General features: G+C 38.7%; 1 protein-coding gene across 1 annotated transcript in view; it reads right to left on the minus strand.

Moving 5' to 3' along the window:
- Positions 1 to 17,431, minus strand: part of LOC102851395 (thioredoxin domain-containing protein 2-like) — a 60,280-nt gene that overhangs the window by 31,934 nt on the left and 10,915 nt on the right. Inside the window, exons 2-4 of the mRNA XM_006886989.1 lie at positions 9,679 to 9,783; positions 8,343 to 8,402; positions 7,289 to 7,354 (exon numbers count right to left, since the gene is read on the minus strand). Of these exons, the coding sequence (XP_006887051.1) occupies positions 7,289 to 7,354; positions 8,343 to 8,402; positions 9,679 to 9,783 (231 nt within the window). The remainder of the gene's footprint in view (positions 1 to 7,288; positions 7,355 to 8,342; positions 8,403 to 9,678; positions 9,784 to 17,431) is intronic.

Consider the following 17,431-nt stretch of genomic DNA (forward strand, 5'->3'; position numbering starts at 1 on the left):
CCACCATGGGTGCCCATTACCACGATTGACACATCACTGTCACAGGCTTCAGCATCACAGCAACCACGAGTTACCTCTGTACAGCAACACACAGACCAGTGCTATACCACCTAGAAGAATGTTTGACAGGAAGACAATTTGAACCTGGCCGACAGCCACAGATGGTGGCCTTAAGGTAAGGGAATACCAAAAAGTCATTGAGCAAATTGTCAAAATAAAACCAGGAATTTGACCTGTATGCACTTTTACAACAATTCTAGTATCTAAGGTAACTTCTGAAAGTTAAGCAGATTGTAGTTATTCAAAGAAATTTATTTCTTGTTTTGTTACACATTTTCAGGGAGATTAGTGCACAGCTAGATCTGGGACTTTAGTAATAGGCCCATTTTATAATAAGCCTTCAATCTTATGCTTGCCATTTTACATACATTACGAAAAATTGTTGCATAGCAACCATTCAAAGGTTCTGTTTCACAAAGAAAGAAACAAATGTTTAAGATAGTTACACTAAATTGTCAAGATTACTCAGTAAGAAAAGATAAGCTGGGATTCAGCTTACTGCAGTTTGACCCCAGAACTGGCTAAACCTGATTGCAGACACTTTTTTTTAAATTGATTAAGAATTATTTCTTATGAAGCTGAACTGTGACACTTTTGGAGAAACTCTAGGGACCACTCTCCTCCTCACTCCTTATTGTCTCACCTTGTTTTCCTGCCTGGAACTTGAAGATACCAAGTTTGTGACTCCTGCTTCGAATCCTACCCTCTTTCCAGCATGCCTCAGTGGCACTTGGGACTGTTTTAACCTCTGCATTTACTTCAAGGAGAGTACTTACTGGAAATGACTTCCATGCCCTTAGCAGAACCCTTCCATCACACAAGCATAATAACAAGAGCTTCCCAGTCCAACAGATGGTTCTTCTGAATTATTAATATCTGAATAATTTATTTACCAACATCTATATACATAGGGTTTTCGGAGGCCTGCTATTTCAGAAGTGGATGGTCAATCCTTCTTCCTAGTCTGTCTTGATCTGAATGTTCAGATTAAGGACTGCAGCCTTCAGTATGGATTGAGGCTCAATGTCAAGAAGACAAAGATTCTCACCACTGGACCAATTGGCAGCATCAGGATGGATGGTGAAGAGATTGAGACTGTTAACAACTTTAGTCTGCTTGGCTCCATGGTCAACACTCATGGCACCAGTAGCGAGGAAATAAAAAAATGTATTGCAATGGGAAAGTCTCCTGTTAGGGACCTCTCCAGGGTACTGAAGAGCAATGGTGTCACTCTGGAGACTAAGGCGTGTCTGGTGCAGGCTATGGTCTTTGCAATCACTTGTAATGCATCAGAGAGTTGGACAATGACTAAGGAGGATAGACGGAGAATTGATGCCTTTGAGCTGTGGTACTGGAGAAGAGTATTGAATGTACCCTGGATTTCCAAGAAAACAAACAGATTCATCCTGGAGAGGGTTAAACCAGGCTGCTTCTTGGAGGCAAGGATTCTGAGGCTTCATCTGACAAAATTGGGACATGTTGTAAGGAGGGAGAGGTCCTTGGAGAGGGACATCATGCTTGGGAGGGTGGAGAGACGGCGCAGAAGGGGAAGACCCTCTATGAGGTGGATTGATTGAGTGACTGGGGTAATCAGGATGGGTGTGTCAGAGGCAGTGAGATTGGCACAGGATAGAGCAGGGTTTAGGGCTGTTGTACATAGGGTCGCTATGAGTTGCAAGAGACTCTATGGCACATAACAACAACAACAACAACAACATCTATATACTTATAATTTCTTGTAAATATATAGATGCTAGAACATATATACTGGTGGATCTAAGTGCTTTAGGAAACCATTTACTCTAATAGCAAAGAAAGAAGGATGGAACTGACTTTTGACAGCTAAATTCAGAAATAGTTTGCTGTTGACCCTCTGTCAGATTTCCAAGGTGGCAAATCTTTATGGGAGGAGAATGCCCGTCTTTTTTGTTCACAGCAGCTGGTGAATTTGAATCACTGACCTTTCAGTTAACAGCCCAACAGGCAGCACGTTAGCTGGTGGTCACTTTTTGCTAAGTCTTGGCTTCTCCTTCCTTCCTTGTATCCCATCCACATCTAACAACCATGGATATGGAACAGAAGCTACTAACCTAGGGCATTTATTGATGTATGGATGTTAGGATTTTGTCAATATTATAGCATCATGTGTACTTTTGTTTCTGTGTAAATGTTCCTGAAGTGTTTGTGGCTTTTGACAGGGGGAGCTCTGGTGGACCTAGTAGATAAGGACTGTTGAACCAAAGCTTGGCAGTTTGAATCCACCAGCTGCTTGTTGGGAGAAAGATGGAGAGCCTCCTCCTGTGTGATTTTTAGCTTCTGAAAACCCATCGGACGGCCAGCTATGGGTAGGTTACTACTCAACAGTAATGAGTCTGAGTTGTTAGGATTTCCTGCCGTCTCCCCATAATATAGAATAGTAACAATTTAAAGTGAACACTGAGTAATATTCTGAATACAAAACTTGGGAAGAAAGTAGGCTTTGGGTCCCCCGACTAAAAGACACCACCGGAGTGTACAAATTTAGCACAATTAGTCCTTCTAGAACATGTTATTATGTTATAGATGAAAACAGAAAAACAATATAGGAGGGACAGTCAAGGTACCACAATTCGGCTTTCTAGAACATAGTATGATGTTATATAAAGAAATATAGGTGGGAGAATCAAAGGCTACCTTATTATCTGGAATTTGCTGTGTCACTTCATTGTCTGGAAGTACAACAGAATTCTAACTGTTGAATATATTTAATCCCTGCCAGACACTCTACATGAGCACTTTCAGTGGCAATGAATGTCCATTATCCACCATGGCCTTGGGTTTTGTTCTTTAACGTCATTTATTTTTCTTTAAAAATGTATGTATTTCCTACGTACTTTGAAAATAATTGAAATGGGCTAGAATAAAGGGTGAAGCAAAAATAACAAAGCAGGGTGGAGACAGCAGATAAGGAATGCCAAGGAAACTTCAGATAAGGGAAGCTGTTCTATCTGAGTGCAAGAGTAAACCTGAGATTCTTGGCAACAGCCCCAAAAAGAGTAACCCAAGGGATTTTCTGCAAAGAGGCATTGTTTCAGAGAAGGCAAACCCTCTTCTAGCTCTCTGTTCTAGGAGGAATTATCATAAGGTTTAAAATATAAGATGCATTTGAAACAGAATAATAAACAGTGGTCCTTTGCCACATGTTTTAACCAGAAATAGGAAGATATTTCTTGTAATACCAATCAATTGATACTGGACTTTAAAAAAATAATGTCCCAAAACCAAACCCTTTGCAATCATCTAGATTCTGATTTCTGGCAGGGCCATGTGTCAGGTAGAGATCTGTGTCTGAGGTTTTCTAGGCTATAATCTTTATGGAAGCAGATAGTGCCTGGCATTTTCTCTGCAGCAACATACAGCTCTTGGGTGGATAGTTGAGGGTTTACACCACCCAGGGCTGTTGTTTTGTTTTTCTAGTCTTGTTATGTTTTGTTTTTCTATTCTTGTTAAAGATCAATAGTACTTAATTGCTTTAGTAAGTCAGCTTCAGTTGTGCCATGTCAGATGGAAAAGAGAGCACATTTTCAGAGAGGTGACCTCAAAAGAGTGAACTTACATTTTCTCTTCTCTCCGGAAAGCCGTGGCTGTGTTAGGGGAGCCTTTCTGGTCAAGAGGAAGAAAAAAGCACAAGCAGGTCTTTTTTTCTGACCACTCCTAACCTCTTCTGGTTCCAGTGATTTTCCTGTGTGGACTCTGGTGGTGTAGAATCTGGGGGGCTGGTTTTAGAGGTGTATTGGTTTGACTGTAACTCTGATTACAGTGGTGGAAATGGTCCACTGCAGTAGCTCCACACTCCTGTTCAGATTCCAAATGTTGGGTTGAGTTAAATGAGAGACAAGATTTATAATCCTGACTTTTTCAGGTCCTTTCTCCGTTTTCCAGTTGTCTTTTGTATAGGAGATGGACATTCTTTGCTAAATGTAACTATGGTTACGAATATTTTCTAGAGGTTTTCAAATGACATCTAAAGTCTTGTAGTCCTGGTACGAAACATTCTGGGGGTATGATTACATGTAGAAATGAAGGTTAAATGTAGACTCATTTATATTTTGTGATATAAATGGTCTAAGGATTTTATTTCTCCTTAAAAAAACCACACTCCAACAACGCTTTAATGATCATGTTAAATTCGTAATTCAATGCAAAATTGAATTCTGAATACAATTTCTCAGGTCATGAGTATTCAGATTATAATAAGAAGCCTGGGTGACTCTGGAATCAGAGAGAAAAGGTACCCCCACTGCTATAAAGTCATACAAACAAGGCAGCAAGTTGACTTGATGGCTAGTGTCATTGAAGTAGTTAACTTTTCCAAGGGTTTTCCAAGGGTTGCCTTGGAAAAAACACAAACTTGAGATCCTTAGTTGGTTACCAGAAGGCAGATATTTCACTACCTGAATTAAAGAGAGACAACATGTGCACAGAAAAAAACAACAACAAACAAAACCCCCAAAAAACCCCAAAACCAAAAAACCCAACAGTTTCATTTTCTATAATAATTCTTTTTAGTTGTATATTATTTTATAGAGTAGATACAGAAAAATTCACTTTGGCATTCTGCTAATAAAAGGCATTTAGGGGAAATAAACATTTATATTGTTGCCAATTTAATTAAAAAATATACATATAGCTGCTTATTTTTCCCTTATAGGTCTCTATAAGAAAAGTTCTCAGCAATGACGTTATTATGTAAAAGGGCATGGACAATTTGTGCTTTCTATGTACAGTACAACAATCCCTTTCATAAAATGTTCCCAGCAATATATGGAAGTAAGAGTTTATCATTCATCAAATATTCTAAACTTACTAGTCCTCTGAGGTCTTCAAAATAACAATGCATTGAGCGCTAATGTACGTACAGTTGTCTAAGCACTTCTGTACATCAATCCATTTAATTATCCCAACATCCCTGTGAAGGATGTACTTGTTATGATCCTAGAAACTAAGGCAAAGAAGTCAAGGAAATTACTCTAGGTCCCACAGCTCAGAAGAGGCAGGACTGGTATTTGCACCATGCAAATGTAAACTCAGAACCTGCATATTCAATCTGAAGCTATATTGCTTTGTGATAATATTAGTTTTATTTTTTAGCATGTAGTAATTTTTTAAAATTCACAGGGTCCCTATGAGTCGCAAGCACATAACAACAACAATATTTTTTTAAAAATTGGGTAAATTATCAAATCATATATTTACAGAGAATCATAGCCATCTTAATCAATCATAATACATTTTATTATGGCAAATATATATGTAATAAAACATTTGAATTTTCTCTGTGGGGATGAATTACTGGTCTTAGGTCTTTAGGACCATAGTTTTGGGACACATTTAGGTTACTTGGTATAACAGAGTTCCCAGAGACATCCTACTTTCGTGAGTAGTGGCTAAGATCTTAAAAGCTTTTGAGCAGCCATCTACAGTTCAGCTATTGGTCTCTTCTTATCTGGAACAAACATGAATAAAGAAAACCAAAATGCACAGAAACAATCTAAAGCACTAATGGATCCCATGAACTTCAACATCCACAATTCTGAGACCAAACGAACTAGATGACACCCAACGATGATTACTCTAATCAATCTAGAGCACAGTAGAGGGTCCTGGGCAGAGGGGAGAAGAATGTGGAAAAAACCTCAAAATTATACAAATGCCATGCTTACATTATACTGAGTGAAATATCTCAGTCATAAAAAGACAAATACGGCATAATGCCACTGTTATAAAACAAGTCTAACATAGGGTTTGGGGGGAGACTGATAAAGAGGGGATAAATAATGTATACTGCATTGAAACAGATGAGGGCAAGAACTGTTTAAAAGGGATATATGATTAGGTATTATTGTCATGACAGAAGTCTAGAATGGGTGAGCTCTGGTGGCCTAGTGGCAGAAAACTGCACTGCAATCCCAGAGGTGCACGGTTCAAATCCACCAGATGCTCTGCTGAAGAAGGAGGAACAATTGCCTCCTGTACCAGTCAGATCCAATTTGACGGTACACACAAAAAAGAAATAAATAAAAATTATTAAAAAAAAAAGTCTAGAATGAAGGCTGCACAGTGAAGTGGCCTTGAGGGGAGGGATTGAATAACAATAAAAGAATTTTTTCTTTTACTTTTCAAAGATAAAAGCGAATTGGGGGGAGGGGTGGGCAGGGAGAAATATGCAACAATGAATGAATGGAAATCCAAAGTCTCTATAAACTTCAATTAAAATAAATTTAAAAAAAATAAATAAAAAAACAAAACCAAAACAAAACAAAATGGCCAAGCTTGCTGGTCTGATGGAGACCAATGAAACCCTCTAGTCATCCTTTGAACCCAACTCAACTTACCCCTGAGGCTTAACTGTCAGTCAAACAATAGATAGGCCTCTAAAGAGAACAAGAACGCCAAGGGCTGTTAATTCTTTAGAAAAATCAACCACACAAGATCAAAAGGGCAACATATGCCCAGGGATAAAGCTTGGAGAGCAGAAAGTGATAGGCTAGAAGGATGAATGGAAACAAGAGTGATAGAGAGAAAGGGAGAAAAGTGCAGTTACAATGTGAGCATTGCCATTAACATCACAAAATAAAATGTATGTGCATGCTTGGATAAGCTAGAAAGATGCAAACAAGTTCAATGAAAAATAAATTTGTTCTGCAGGCTTTTATACAAACCACAAATTTTTCTAAAGTTACCATTTCAACAATCTTCACATGTACAATTCAGTGACATTGTGTTTGTCACGTTGTTCAACAATTACTTGTATAGATTATCAAATTGTTTCTCATTGTAAGTTTTGATTAGCGTTTCTCCAAGTATTATTAACAAGTTTTGGCAATCTGAATGTAAATTTCAGATGTCCTTTTCTGTAAGATGTTTTTTAAGAAGACTCTGCCTTATGGTCAGAGTGGTAGAATAATTCTCATGGACTAGAACAGTTCAGATGGTCTGAGTGGGCTTTTAGGAGTTGTATTTGAGTATAGTGAATGTACACATACAATTCAGTGGCAATTATGCTTCCAGATTGTTCAACCATCACCAATATCCACATTGATACATATTCAACCTTTGTCAATATGTAAAGTTCATAAACTAAGCATTGAATAAATAAATGTTAAAAATAAATATAGTTGTTTCATCCACCCAGGAGATTGCAGGCATTTAAAAGCAATTTTTATGGTTCTATAACGTAGAAACATACCTTCTGGGTTTGCTTGAACATCTGGAATGTGGGTAATATTTTGATGTGATATTCTTGAGACAGTTCCTGGGAAAGAAAAGAAATAGGATGAAGTCCCAGTTTTGCATGTCCTCTCTGTGCCAAGTATGCTACTTGGTGACTTCTCGGGTGGCATGTTATTTGAAGTATTCAGAATAGGCACTTTATGAAGACAGAAATAGATTAGTGATTACCTTTGGCTGGGGGCTGGGTGGAGGTGGGGGATAGTTAGGAATGACTACTAAAGGGAACAGGGATTTCTTTGTGAGAGAATGATGTGATGTTTGTATGGCTCTGTAGATACACTAAAACCCACTGGACTGCACACTTTATACAAATGAATTGTATAGTGTGGGAATTATGTATTTAAAAAAAGCTGTTAAAAAGACAAGGAGTTAATTGAGTGTGTATTTTGAAGACAGGAGTGGTATCCACTTCCTAAAGAGCATGATTCCAGAAACTCTATGAACGTTGATAAATGTCGATAGTTGTAGAGGGGCTTCAGGCCTTTTGTTCATAGAGTCGCCATGAGTCGTGCTTCACTTGAAGGCAATCAACAACATACCACCAGAACTCCTTAAGACATAAACAATAGGGTCATAAATCGTGGTAAAATATCTTTAATTTATTGATTAAGGGTTTAGATATTGATCTACAATCTACTGCAAGGGGTGATAAGCATTTTTCTCTTAGAGTTCAATTCCACAGATTGGTATTGTCTGTATAAAGCAATTTTGCTGAGAAGGATTCTGATTCTGGATCTGGGTCCAGACTGGATGGTGAAGGAGGTTGGGATTGGTCAGGGAACTCAGCCCTATTGAGGGAAGCGCCAGTAGGAGAGTCACATATTTACTGTGTGTTGTTTTTTTTTCTTTAATAATACAAACCATGCAAAAGAATTATGAGGGACTTTTCTACCATCACTAGAACTAATCATAAACTTATTGATATTTTTAAATGATCACTGATACAATGTTACTTAATTACATTGCATTTGAATTTTAAGTATCAACACTGAAGATTTTCAAATTCTTACCGGAGAGTCATCCACATCCACATGACCAAACTTTACATTTGGATATTTCAGAGACATTGCCTTGAAAAGAAAAGTATCAAAATTCCCTATTAGTTTAGTATTAGTATTAAAATGATGCCTTTTGGCAAAACAAAAACAAGAGGGGACATTTCTTCAATATAAAGCTGTTCTTGAATGAAGCCAATTTGAGTTGCTGTTGTTAAGTGCCATCACGTTGATTGTAACACATCACAACCTTGTGAACAACAGATCTGAACCTCCCGCTTTCCTGCACCATCCTTATCATCTCTGATATACTTGAGCCCATTGTTACAGTCACTGGGTCAATTCATCTCATTGAGGATCTTCTTCTCTTTCACTGCCCCTAATAAACACAATAATCATCAGGGAGAAATTAGCTACACCTTAAGATAAAGGAAATGAACATCCTTATAACCGGACTAAAAAACGTCTTGAGAATCTGATTGACGCTGTGAAGAATTTTTACTTGGCTCTACAATCAACATCTGTGAAAGCAACAATCAAGAAACCAACAGATGCATTTCATTGGGCAAATCTGTTGCCAAGAGACTCTTTAAAGTGTTAAAAGAGCAATTATGTATGTCACTTGGAGGACTAAGGAATGCCTGGCTCACATCCTGGTATTTCCAATTGCCTCATATTCATTTAAATGTTGGATCACCCTTCTTTGGAAGGGATAACAATATGAATCACTTTCAGTTTGCCAGATGTCCATCTTCCAAATTTCTGGACATAGATAAGTGAATACTTACAGTATTGTGTCAGTTTGAATATCTGAATTGGCACTAGATAAATTTCTGAGGCCTTGTTTTTTACCAATGCTTTCAGGGCAGCTTGGACATGTTCCTTCAGTATTATTGGTTCTTGGTTATATGCTACATTCTGAAATGGTTGAATATCACCCAGTTCTTTGTGGTACAGGGAAAAATTGGAGAAATTGACTTTAAAATATTGCTGTGTTGTTTATATAATGAAAAAAAAATTATAATGCTTACCTGTAATCTACTCCAATATTTGCAAGTTCTGAATTCATGGCTTGGCTTCAACACTGTTATTCTAATTTAATAATCTATTCATTTTACCCCCTCTGTCTTTGATGTTCTTTGCAGAAGTATCTATGGGAAAACAGTCCTATTATTCTGTCACATGCACTAGTTATCTAATTAGATTTCAGTGTGATATTTTCTGATTAATCAGGATGCTTCCAAAAACTATGGCTGATAAAATGACAAACTTCAGAATAATTGGGGAAAATATTTGGAGACTTAAAATTCCTCCTAGAAGTGTGGCATGAGTACATGCTGGTGATACTTACTTGGAAAGCAGGATGTATCATTTTACACGGACCACACCATCTTGCTGAAAACTTAATCACTACAAGTTTGCTTCCAGCACCTTTTAAAAAACCTTGTAATTCATCCTGAAACCAGAACATAAATGGAAAAAAAAAAGGACAAAAATCACTGAATCTCATCATGCCTTGCAGAAAATAAAATGTTTCATTCCTAAAAGTCTAAATCAGATGCCCCATCTTATTGTTCTTCAGATGACCCTACTTTGCTAAATATTTATGGGGCCAAATAGATTTCTCTTTGGAAACACATATGCTGTTATATGCAGTTAATCCTGATTTTAGAGATCCTATAGGACAGAGTATGACTGCCCTACAGTGTTTCCAAGCCTGTATCTTTTCCTCAGGATTGATGCACTCAAACCATTCGCCTTTTGGTTTGCTGCTGTGTACGTATCACTGGGCCACCAGTGGCTGAATGTGAGTACATAGAAATGTCTGTGAATTCACAGGGAACCCTGGTGGCAGAGTTTGCAGTCTGTGGGATGTTTTTCTGCTAACCAAAGGCTGAGCATCTCTGGAGGTTCAACTCTACCAGCAGTTCTGAGGGAGAATGATGGGCAACGTTCTTCTGTGCAATTTACAACCTACAAAAACTCACTGGAGGGTCAGCTATACGTTGGTTCCAACTATTAAGTATTAGGCAATGAGTTGAACGTTTTTGAGTCGTTAACAAAATTAAGAATCTGCTTACCAAACACTAAAGCAAAACCAAATCCAGTTGATTCTAATAGTGACCCCAGGTGTTTCAGAGCAGAACTGTTTTCCACAGAGTTTTAAATGACTGCAATTTTGTGGGCTAAGGTCACTAGATGGCTAACATAAAGGGTGGGAGTTCAAAAAGGATACCAAGGAAGAAGAGGTCTGACAACCTGCTTCTGTTAAAATTAAAGCCAAGAAGTCTCAATGAAGTAATTCTATGCTGTTGCATAAGGTCAACGTGAGTCAGAATTAACTTGTTCACAACTAGAAACAGCTGTGTTACAGGAAGCAGCTTGCTAGTACCGTAGGCAGTGGGTGTTGTTACTACTTTTCTTTTCACATACAAGACAACTGAAGTTAACTATTTCAAGGCCAGCCAGCCACTACTAGAGTGTGAACTCGATGACTCCTAACAACAGCAATATTTATGAATCTGAAGTGAACAGGTAAAATTTGTGTGAAATTATTCACTACAGATCAGTAAGTAAACACAAGAAATTTGGCATTTTTATTGCCTATTGGGTCTCTGACACTGTGAAAACTGTAAAACTAAACCAAACCAAGCCCTATAGGACAGAGTATAATAGTCCTGAGAAGGTTTCCAAGGCTGTAGTTCCTTGAAAGAGTTAATCACAAGGTCTTCTTTTGTGGAGGAGCTCATAGTAGCCTTGAGCTGGCAAACCTTTTGAATAGCAGTAAAAAGCTTAACTGCTGAGCAGTAAAATGCTTAACCGCTGTACACCAGAGCTCCTTCCTTTCTATGAGGTGGCACCTGAACTTCTCTTTTAAAGGTAGTTTTCTTTTTGTCATTTTTTTTTTTTTTTATATTCAAAGAGTTTAGGGAACTCTTGGAGGTGTAGTCTGTAGGGAGCTGTTCCCTTAACCCAAAGGCCATGGCTCTGTGGGCGTTAGGATCCACAGTGTCTCCCCTGGAGGATGAGAAGTATTCTCCTTCACAATTCACAGCCTTTTAAAACCTTCTGGAGAGTCAGCTATGAATTGGTTCTGATGTGAAGGCAATGAGCTTGTTTTTAGGTGCCCTCAAGATGATTACATCTTATAGTGACCCTGTTGACAACAGGTCAGACATTTGCCCTATCCTTCGCCATTCTCATGATCTCTTCACGCTCAAGTCCACTGTTACAGTTACTGTGCCCATGTATCTTGTTGAGGGTCACCTTCTCTTTCTCTGACTCTCCACCTTTCCTAGCATATTGTCTTTTTCCAAGGACTGGCTCCTTCTGACAACATGCCTTGGTATGAGCGATGAAATTTCACCATCATTGCCTCTGTCCTCGGACACCCTGGTTGAACTACCTCCAAGACAGGCTTGTTAATTCTTTGCTTGTAGCCCAGGACATATTCAGTATTCCTCTCAAACATCACAATTCAGGGTCATCTGTTCTTTTCCTGTTACCCTTATTTATAATCCAGATATATAAGGAACAATTGAAAAGACCTTGGCTTGGATCAGGCACATCTTAATCTTTAAACTGACATTCTTGCTCTTTAGCTCTTTGGAAAGGTCCTTAACAGCAGATTTTCCCACTGGTACACATCTTCTGATGTTTTTAACTTCTCTTACTATGGGTGTTAATTGTGGGTCCAAGTGAAATTAAATAGTCAATAACTTCAATCTTCAACTATAATGATTTTTTTTTTACTGTTGATATTTGACTGTGTGGATCATAACAAACTACGGCTAACATTGAGAAGACTGGGAGTCACATAGCTCTCAATTACGCTCTTATGAAACCTATACCAAACCAAAAAGCTGTTACTCAAATGATGCAAGGAAACAGCACATGGTTTAAAATCAGGAAGGCTATGCATCAGAGTGGCAGCCTTTCTCTATTCAATCTGTATGCTGAGCAAATCATTCGAGAAGAAGATAGCGGCATCAGGATTGAAGAAAACATCATTATCAATCACCCGAGTTACATAGATGACACACTTTGCTTGCTGAAAGTGAGGAGAACTTGAAGCTTTTGCTGCAGAAGATCAAAGACCACAGCCTTTAATATGGATTGCATCTCAACATTAAGAAGACAAAAATCCCCACCACTGGACTGAAAGCAACATTATGATCAGGAGACATAATGCATTGGGCAAGTCCATGGTCAGAGTTCTCTCCAAATTCCTGAGGAGCAGTGTTATCAGTTTGAAGACTGAGGTGTGCCTGATTCAGGCCATGGTCTTTTCACTATGCAGCTGAGAACTGGACAATGAGTAAAGATAACAGAAGAGTTGAGGCCTTTGAGTTGTGGTGTTAGAGGACTGAATAGCCCATGGACAGCTAAAACAACAAACACAAAGGTCTGGAGAAAGTGCAGCTAGAGATGTACTTGGAGGCACGGGTGGCAAGTTTTGTCTCACATACTTTGAACTTGTTGTTAGAAGTGACTATTCCTTAGAAAGGTACATCATCCTCGGGAAGCTGGAGGGTCAGCACAAGAGATCAAGACTTAACTAGATGGATTGACACGGTGACTGAAGCAGTGGGCGTATGTCAGAGATGAAGAGGATGGCACAGGCTAGGACAGGATTTAGATCTGCCATTCATAGGGCCATTATGAGTTGTACTTGGATCCTCAGCACCTAACAATATTATGATGTTACTTATCATTCTAGTGGTGAGGATTTTTGTTTTCTTCATGATGAGATGTAATTCATATTGAAAGTTGTAGTCTTTCAATCTTCTACAGTAAAAGCTTCAAGTTCTCCTCACTTTCTGGATGCAAGGTCATGTTATTTGCATAATGCAGATGGTTGACGAGTCTTCCTCCAATTCTGATGCCACATTCTTCTTCATAGAGTCCAGCTTCTTGAATGATTTGCTCAGCACACAGATTGAATCGATATGGAGAAAGGATGCAACCCTGATATACCTTTTCTGATTTTGAGTTTCTGTAAATTTAGTGCTAATACATGACAATATTTTACTGTGGACTGCCAAACTCGACTCATTGCTGTGGAGTCAGAACTGACTCATCACTCACCCTCCATGGGATTCCTGAGACTGTAAATCGCACAAGGGCGAATACCAAACACCCATCTTTCTCTGCAGAGCCACTGGTGGATTTGAACCACCAGAGAGATGTGGCCTTTGGGTTCGCAGCTCAACTCCCTATGGACTACAGCCACAACTGCCCAAAAAACCAAAAAATCTGCTTGGGAAGAAGTGCCACAGCCACGGTGCTCTTTAGGAGCAAGGATTGTAAGATTTTTCTCATTGACTTTGGTCATGTTGTCAGGAGTAGATGTCCTTGGGAAAGGGCATATGGCTTGGAAAGGTGATGTGTCACAAAAGACAGGAAGATCCTCAACCAAATGATTGACACACTGACTCCATCATGGAGTGCAAGCACAGCAGAGATTGTGAAGATAGTGTGAGATTGGGCAAGTGATCTTTTGACCTAAGGTTGCTATGAGTCAGAGTAGAGTCATTGATATTCAACAACAACATTTTACCAACATGTCATAATCATGAATCATAAATTATCAACACAGATAAAAACTAATTTTGAATTTATAGGTATAAATAAATGAGGCAATGAATACACTGCAAGATTTAATAAGCCTTTCCTTTTTTTTAACTTTTAAAAATATAATTTAAAACTATTCTGTACAATACGTTAATCTTACAAATGCAAAAGTTTATCAGCTGCTAAAGCACTTGCAAAAACTATACATACTACTTCAGCTTTATTGCAATGTTATCTATTAAGAAAACATTACTTTAAAAAAAGAAAAATATTACTTTTTCAATCAGAAGACCTAAAAATGCTTTCAATATAGAAGAGACAATCTGATTTTAAAGACAATATTCTGTAAGAACATCTACCAAGAAAATAGCAAACTTTCACAGGATACCAAGATGGAGAGATGCTTCGACAAATGTGGCACCAAGCATTGTTAACAATCAGGGCACGGTGCTTAACCCAAACTGTGTCAGAATTCTTCATTAGAAATCTAGAGGCCACACAAGGTGGCTTCTTACATTTGAAAAGGTTGAGACATTTTTCAGTTGAGCATTCTGAATTTCTCTTCCATAGCAAAACCCATGCTCTCAACAGCCGTTGGCAAGCTTTCTTCCATCTGCGCGTTCTCTCTCATAATTTAGAATAACTAGAAATAATAACTTCCACTTATTTATGTTATATTTATGATATAAAACATAAAGTTAAATACACTTTGAAAAATTTAAGCTTTCACAAAACCCAAATATAAATTTGTTGTTGTTGTTGTTGTTATGTGCCGTCGAGTTGCTTGCGACTCATAGCGACCCTATGTACAACAGCCCTAAACCCTGCTCTATCCTGTGCCAATCTCATTGCCTCTGACACATACATCCCGATTACCCCAGTCACTGAATCAATCCACCTCATAGAGGGTCTTCCCCTCCTGCGCCGTCCCTCCATTCTGCCCAGCATGAAGTCCCTCTCCAAAGGCCTGTCTCTCCTTACAACATGTCCAAAGTATGCCAGACGAAGCCCCAGAAGCCTTGCCTCCAAGGAGTAGCCTGGTTTAACCCTCTCTAGGATGAATCTATTTGTTTTCTTGGCAGTCCATGGTACATTCAGTACTCTTCTCCAGCACCAAAGCTCAAAGGCATCAACTCTCCTTCTATCCTCCCTAGTCATTGTCCAACTCTCTGATGCATAACAAGTGACTGCAAAAACCAGGGCCTGTATCAGGTGGACCTTAGTCTCCAGAGAGACACCGTTGCTCTTGAGTACTTTAGAGGGTCCCTAACCGCAGACTTTCCCATCGCAGTACGTTTTTTGATTTCCTGGCTACTGGTGCCAAGAGTGTAGACCGTGGAGCCTAGCAAACTGAAGCTGTGAACAATCTCAATCTCTTCACCATCCATCCTGATGCTACCAATTGGTCCAGTGGCAAGAATTTTTGTCTTCTTAACATTGAGCCTCAGTCCATATTGAAGGCATCATAAAAATTAGTACCCAAGACTATTAAGTCAGCCTTCATGTATGCTTTGTGTGAGCTGTTGTTCCAGAGTTGAGATGGCAGATGTGTTACTTTTCTCCATAGTGCCATCAGGAATGAAATTCAAGCCCTGAGCTGGGATCTCAAGGCAAGGTAAGAAAAGTCATATGAGGGGTTTTAGTAGGACAGGCCTAGGGCCCATCTTACTAGTGTGGGTGTTAAAATACTGATGTAAGCTGTTCACTTTGATATTTTACTCCCACTAATAATTCTTTTTGGAAGCAGGAGTGGCATCCATTTCCTAAGCACATGCCTCTGGAAACTCTATAAACTTGAAGAAATGACAACAACAATAATTATTTAGTCAAATGTTGCTAGCAATTTAATCTTCAGAAATATTTTAGAGACAAGTTATTCTTTGTGAAATAGGAAAAGATCACTTCCTTACATATGTATTTACATTTATTGTGACAGTAATATTGGGCAATGGATATAAAGCAGCTTTATAAAATACCCACCTAAGGAATTGCTGCTACTACTGGCCATCATTTTTTCTACCCCAATCCATTGGCATGTCTGCAGTTTCCTCCTTCCCCTAGGTAAGAGAAAGACTGAATTCTTTCAACTCCACATTTTTTTCCTGGGCCCAGTGAAGGTTAGATAATTGGGCTCAGGTACAGGACCACATAGAATCAGAGCCAGTAATAAAAATCAGGAAAGAAAAAACCCTTTTTTGATAAATTCCTCCCTTTGCTGTCACTCAAGATGGTGCCAGCCTCCACAGACCAATATGAAGAGTGAGAGTTTAAAAATGTACAATGGTAGTGAGTAAAAAAAAAAAAAAAGAGTGGGTGGAGGAAATAATTCTTGAGATTTATCAGATTTAGTCTCAAGATGGTATCCAGAAATAGTCAATGAAGCCAAATAAATACTTGCCATGGTTTCAATAGCCTGTAGCATGATTTATGCCTGAGAATTGCTGATGAGAATCTCTTGTTGGTTCTGGTGGTCCACTGTATCTGTTTCCATGAATTACAGGATCCTAGCTGGCATATATGGGCAACTTCTCTGTGATGTCATTAAACATGCCATCTTAGAACCTAGAATTGAGAACTTAGAAGCTGGTACAAGAGAAGTGCAGGTCTGTTGTTCATAGAGTTGCTATTAGTCATACTTGATGACACCTAACAACAACAAATTATTATGGGCGGGGGGAACTGCCTATCCTGTGAAGAGTAGCTAATAATTGAACTACTTATCTTTCGATTAGCACCCAAATACATTATGCACTGCAACACCAGGGATCCTTACAATTCACAGGAAATAATCGAGCAAGATCTTTCAGATCTAGAAATTAATTTCTAGATCCCAGTATATCTGGATTCAAACATTCGTTAATGCTCTAAATATCTATTGTTCTAGCTGGCATTTGGTGACCTAATTGGAGACCTGAGATTCATTGATTGCTTGACCTTTATCAAGGGAGAACAGGAAGATGACGAGCTTTATAATGAAGAAGAAGAAGAAAACTTTCATAACACAACTTGCTTCACATCTGAGTCCTGTTATTCTGAGACGTTGGGCAAACTACTACTAATCTAAGTTTCTATTTTCTCATCAGTGAAATGTGATTAATGTCTGCCTTATAGTGATATGATGATAATTAACAAGTATAATCTATGTATAATTAGTATTCCAATCTAGCCAAGGCATGCCCTCCATTCTGGCCTTCCATGTTTTCACTTCTCTGTGTGGCAATGCTGTTAAAATTCAGTTGCTAAACAAAAGATCGGTGGGTCAAATGCACTAGCTGCTCTGCAAGAGAAAAAGGAAGCAATCTGCTTCTGTAAAGATTCACAGCCTTGGCGACTCTGTTAGTGTTGTGGGTGGGGTCCAGTTCTGCTCTGTTCTACAGGATTGCTGTGAGTCAGAGTTGATTTGATGGTAGTGGGTTTGGGTTTAATTATCTTAGAGAATAAAACGTATACAGCAACTCAAGTTTTGCTCTTCTCAGCTGGTAGAACTCTAACCATGAAAAGAAGCAAAGCTTAAAGCGGAGGCTGAAAAC

The sequence above is a fragment of the Elephantulus edwardii genome, unplaced genomic scaffold, assembly GCF_000299155.1.
Source record: "Elephantulus edwardii isolate Elephantulus edwardi_28Jun2011 unplaced genomic scaffold, EleEdw1.0 scaffold00052, whole genome shotgun sequence".
Classification (NCBI taxonomy): domain Eukaryota; kingdom Metazoa; phylum Chordata; class Mammalia; order Macroscelidea; family Macroscelididae; genus Elephantulus; species Elephantulus edwardii.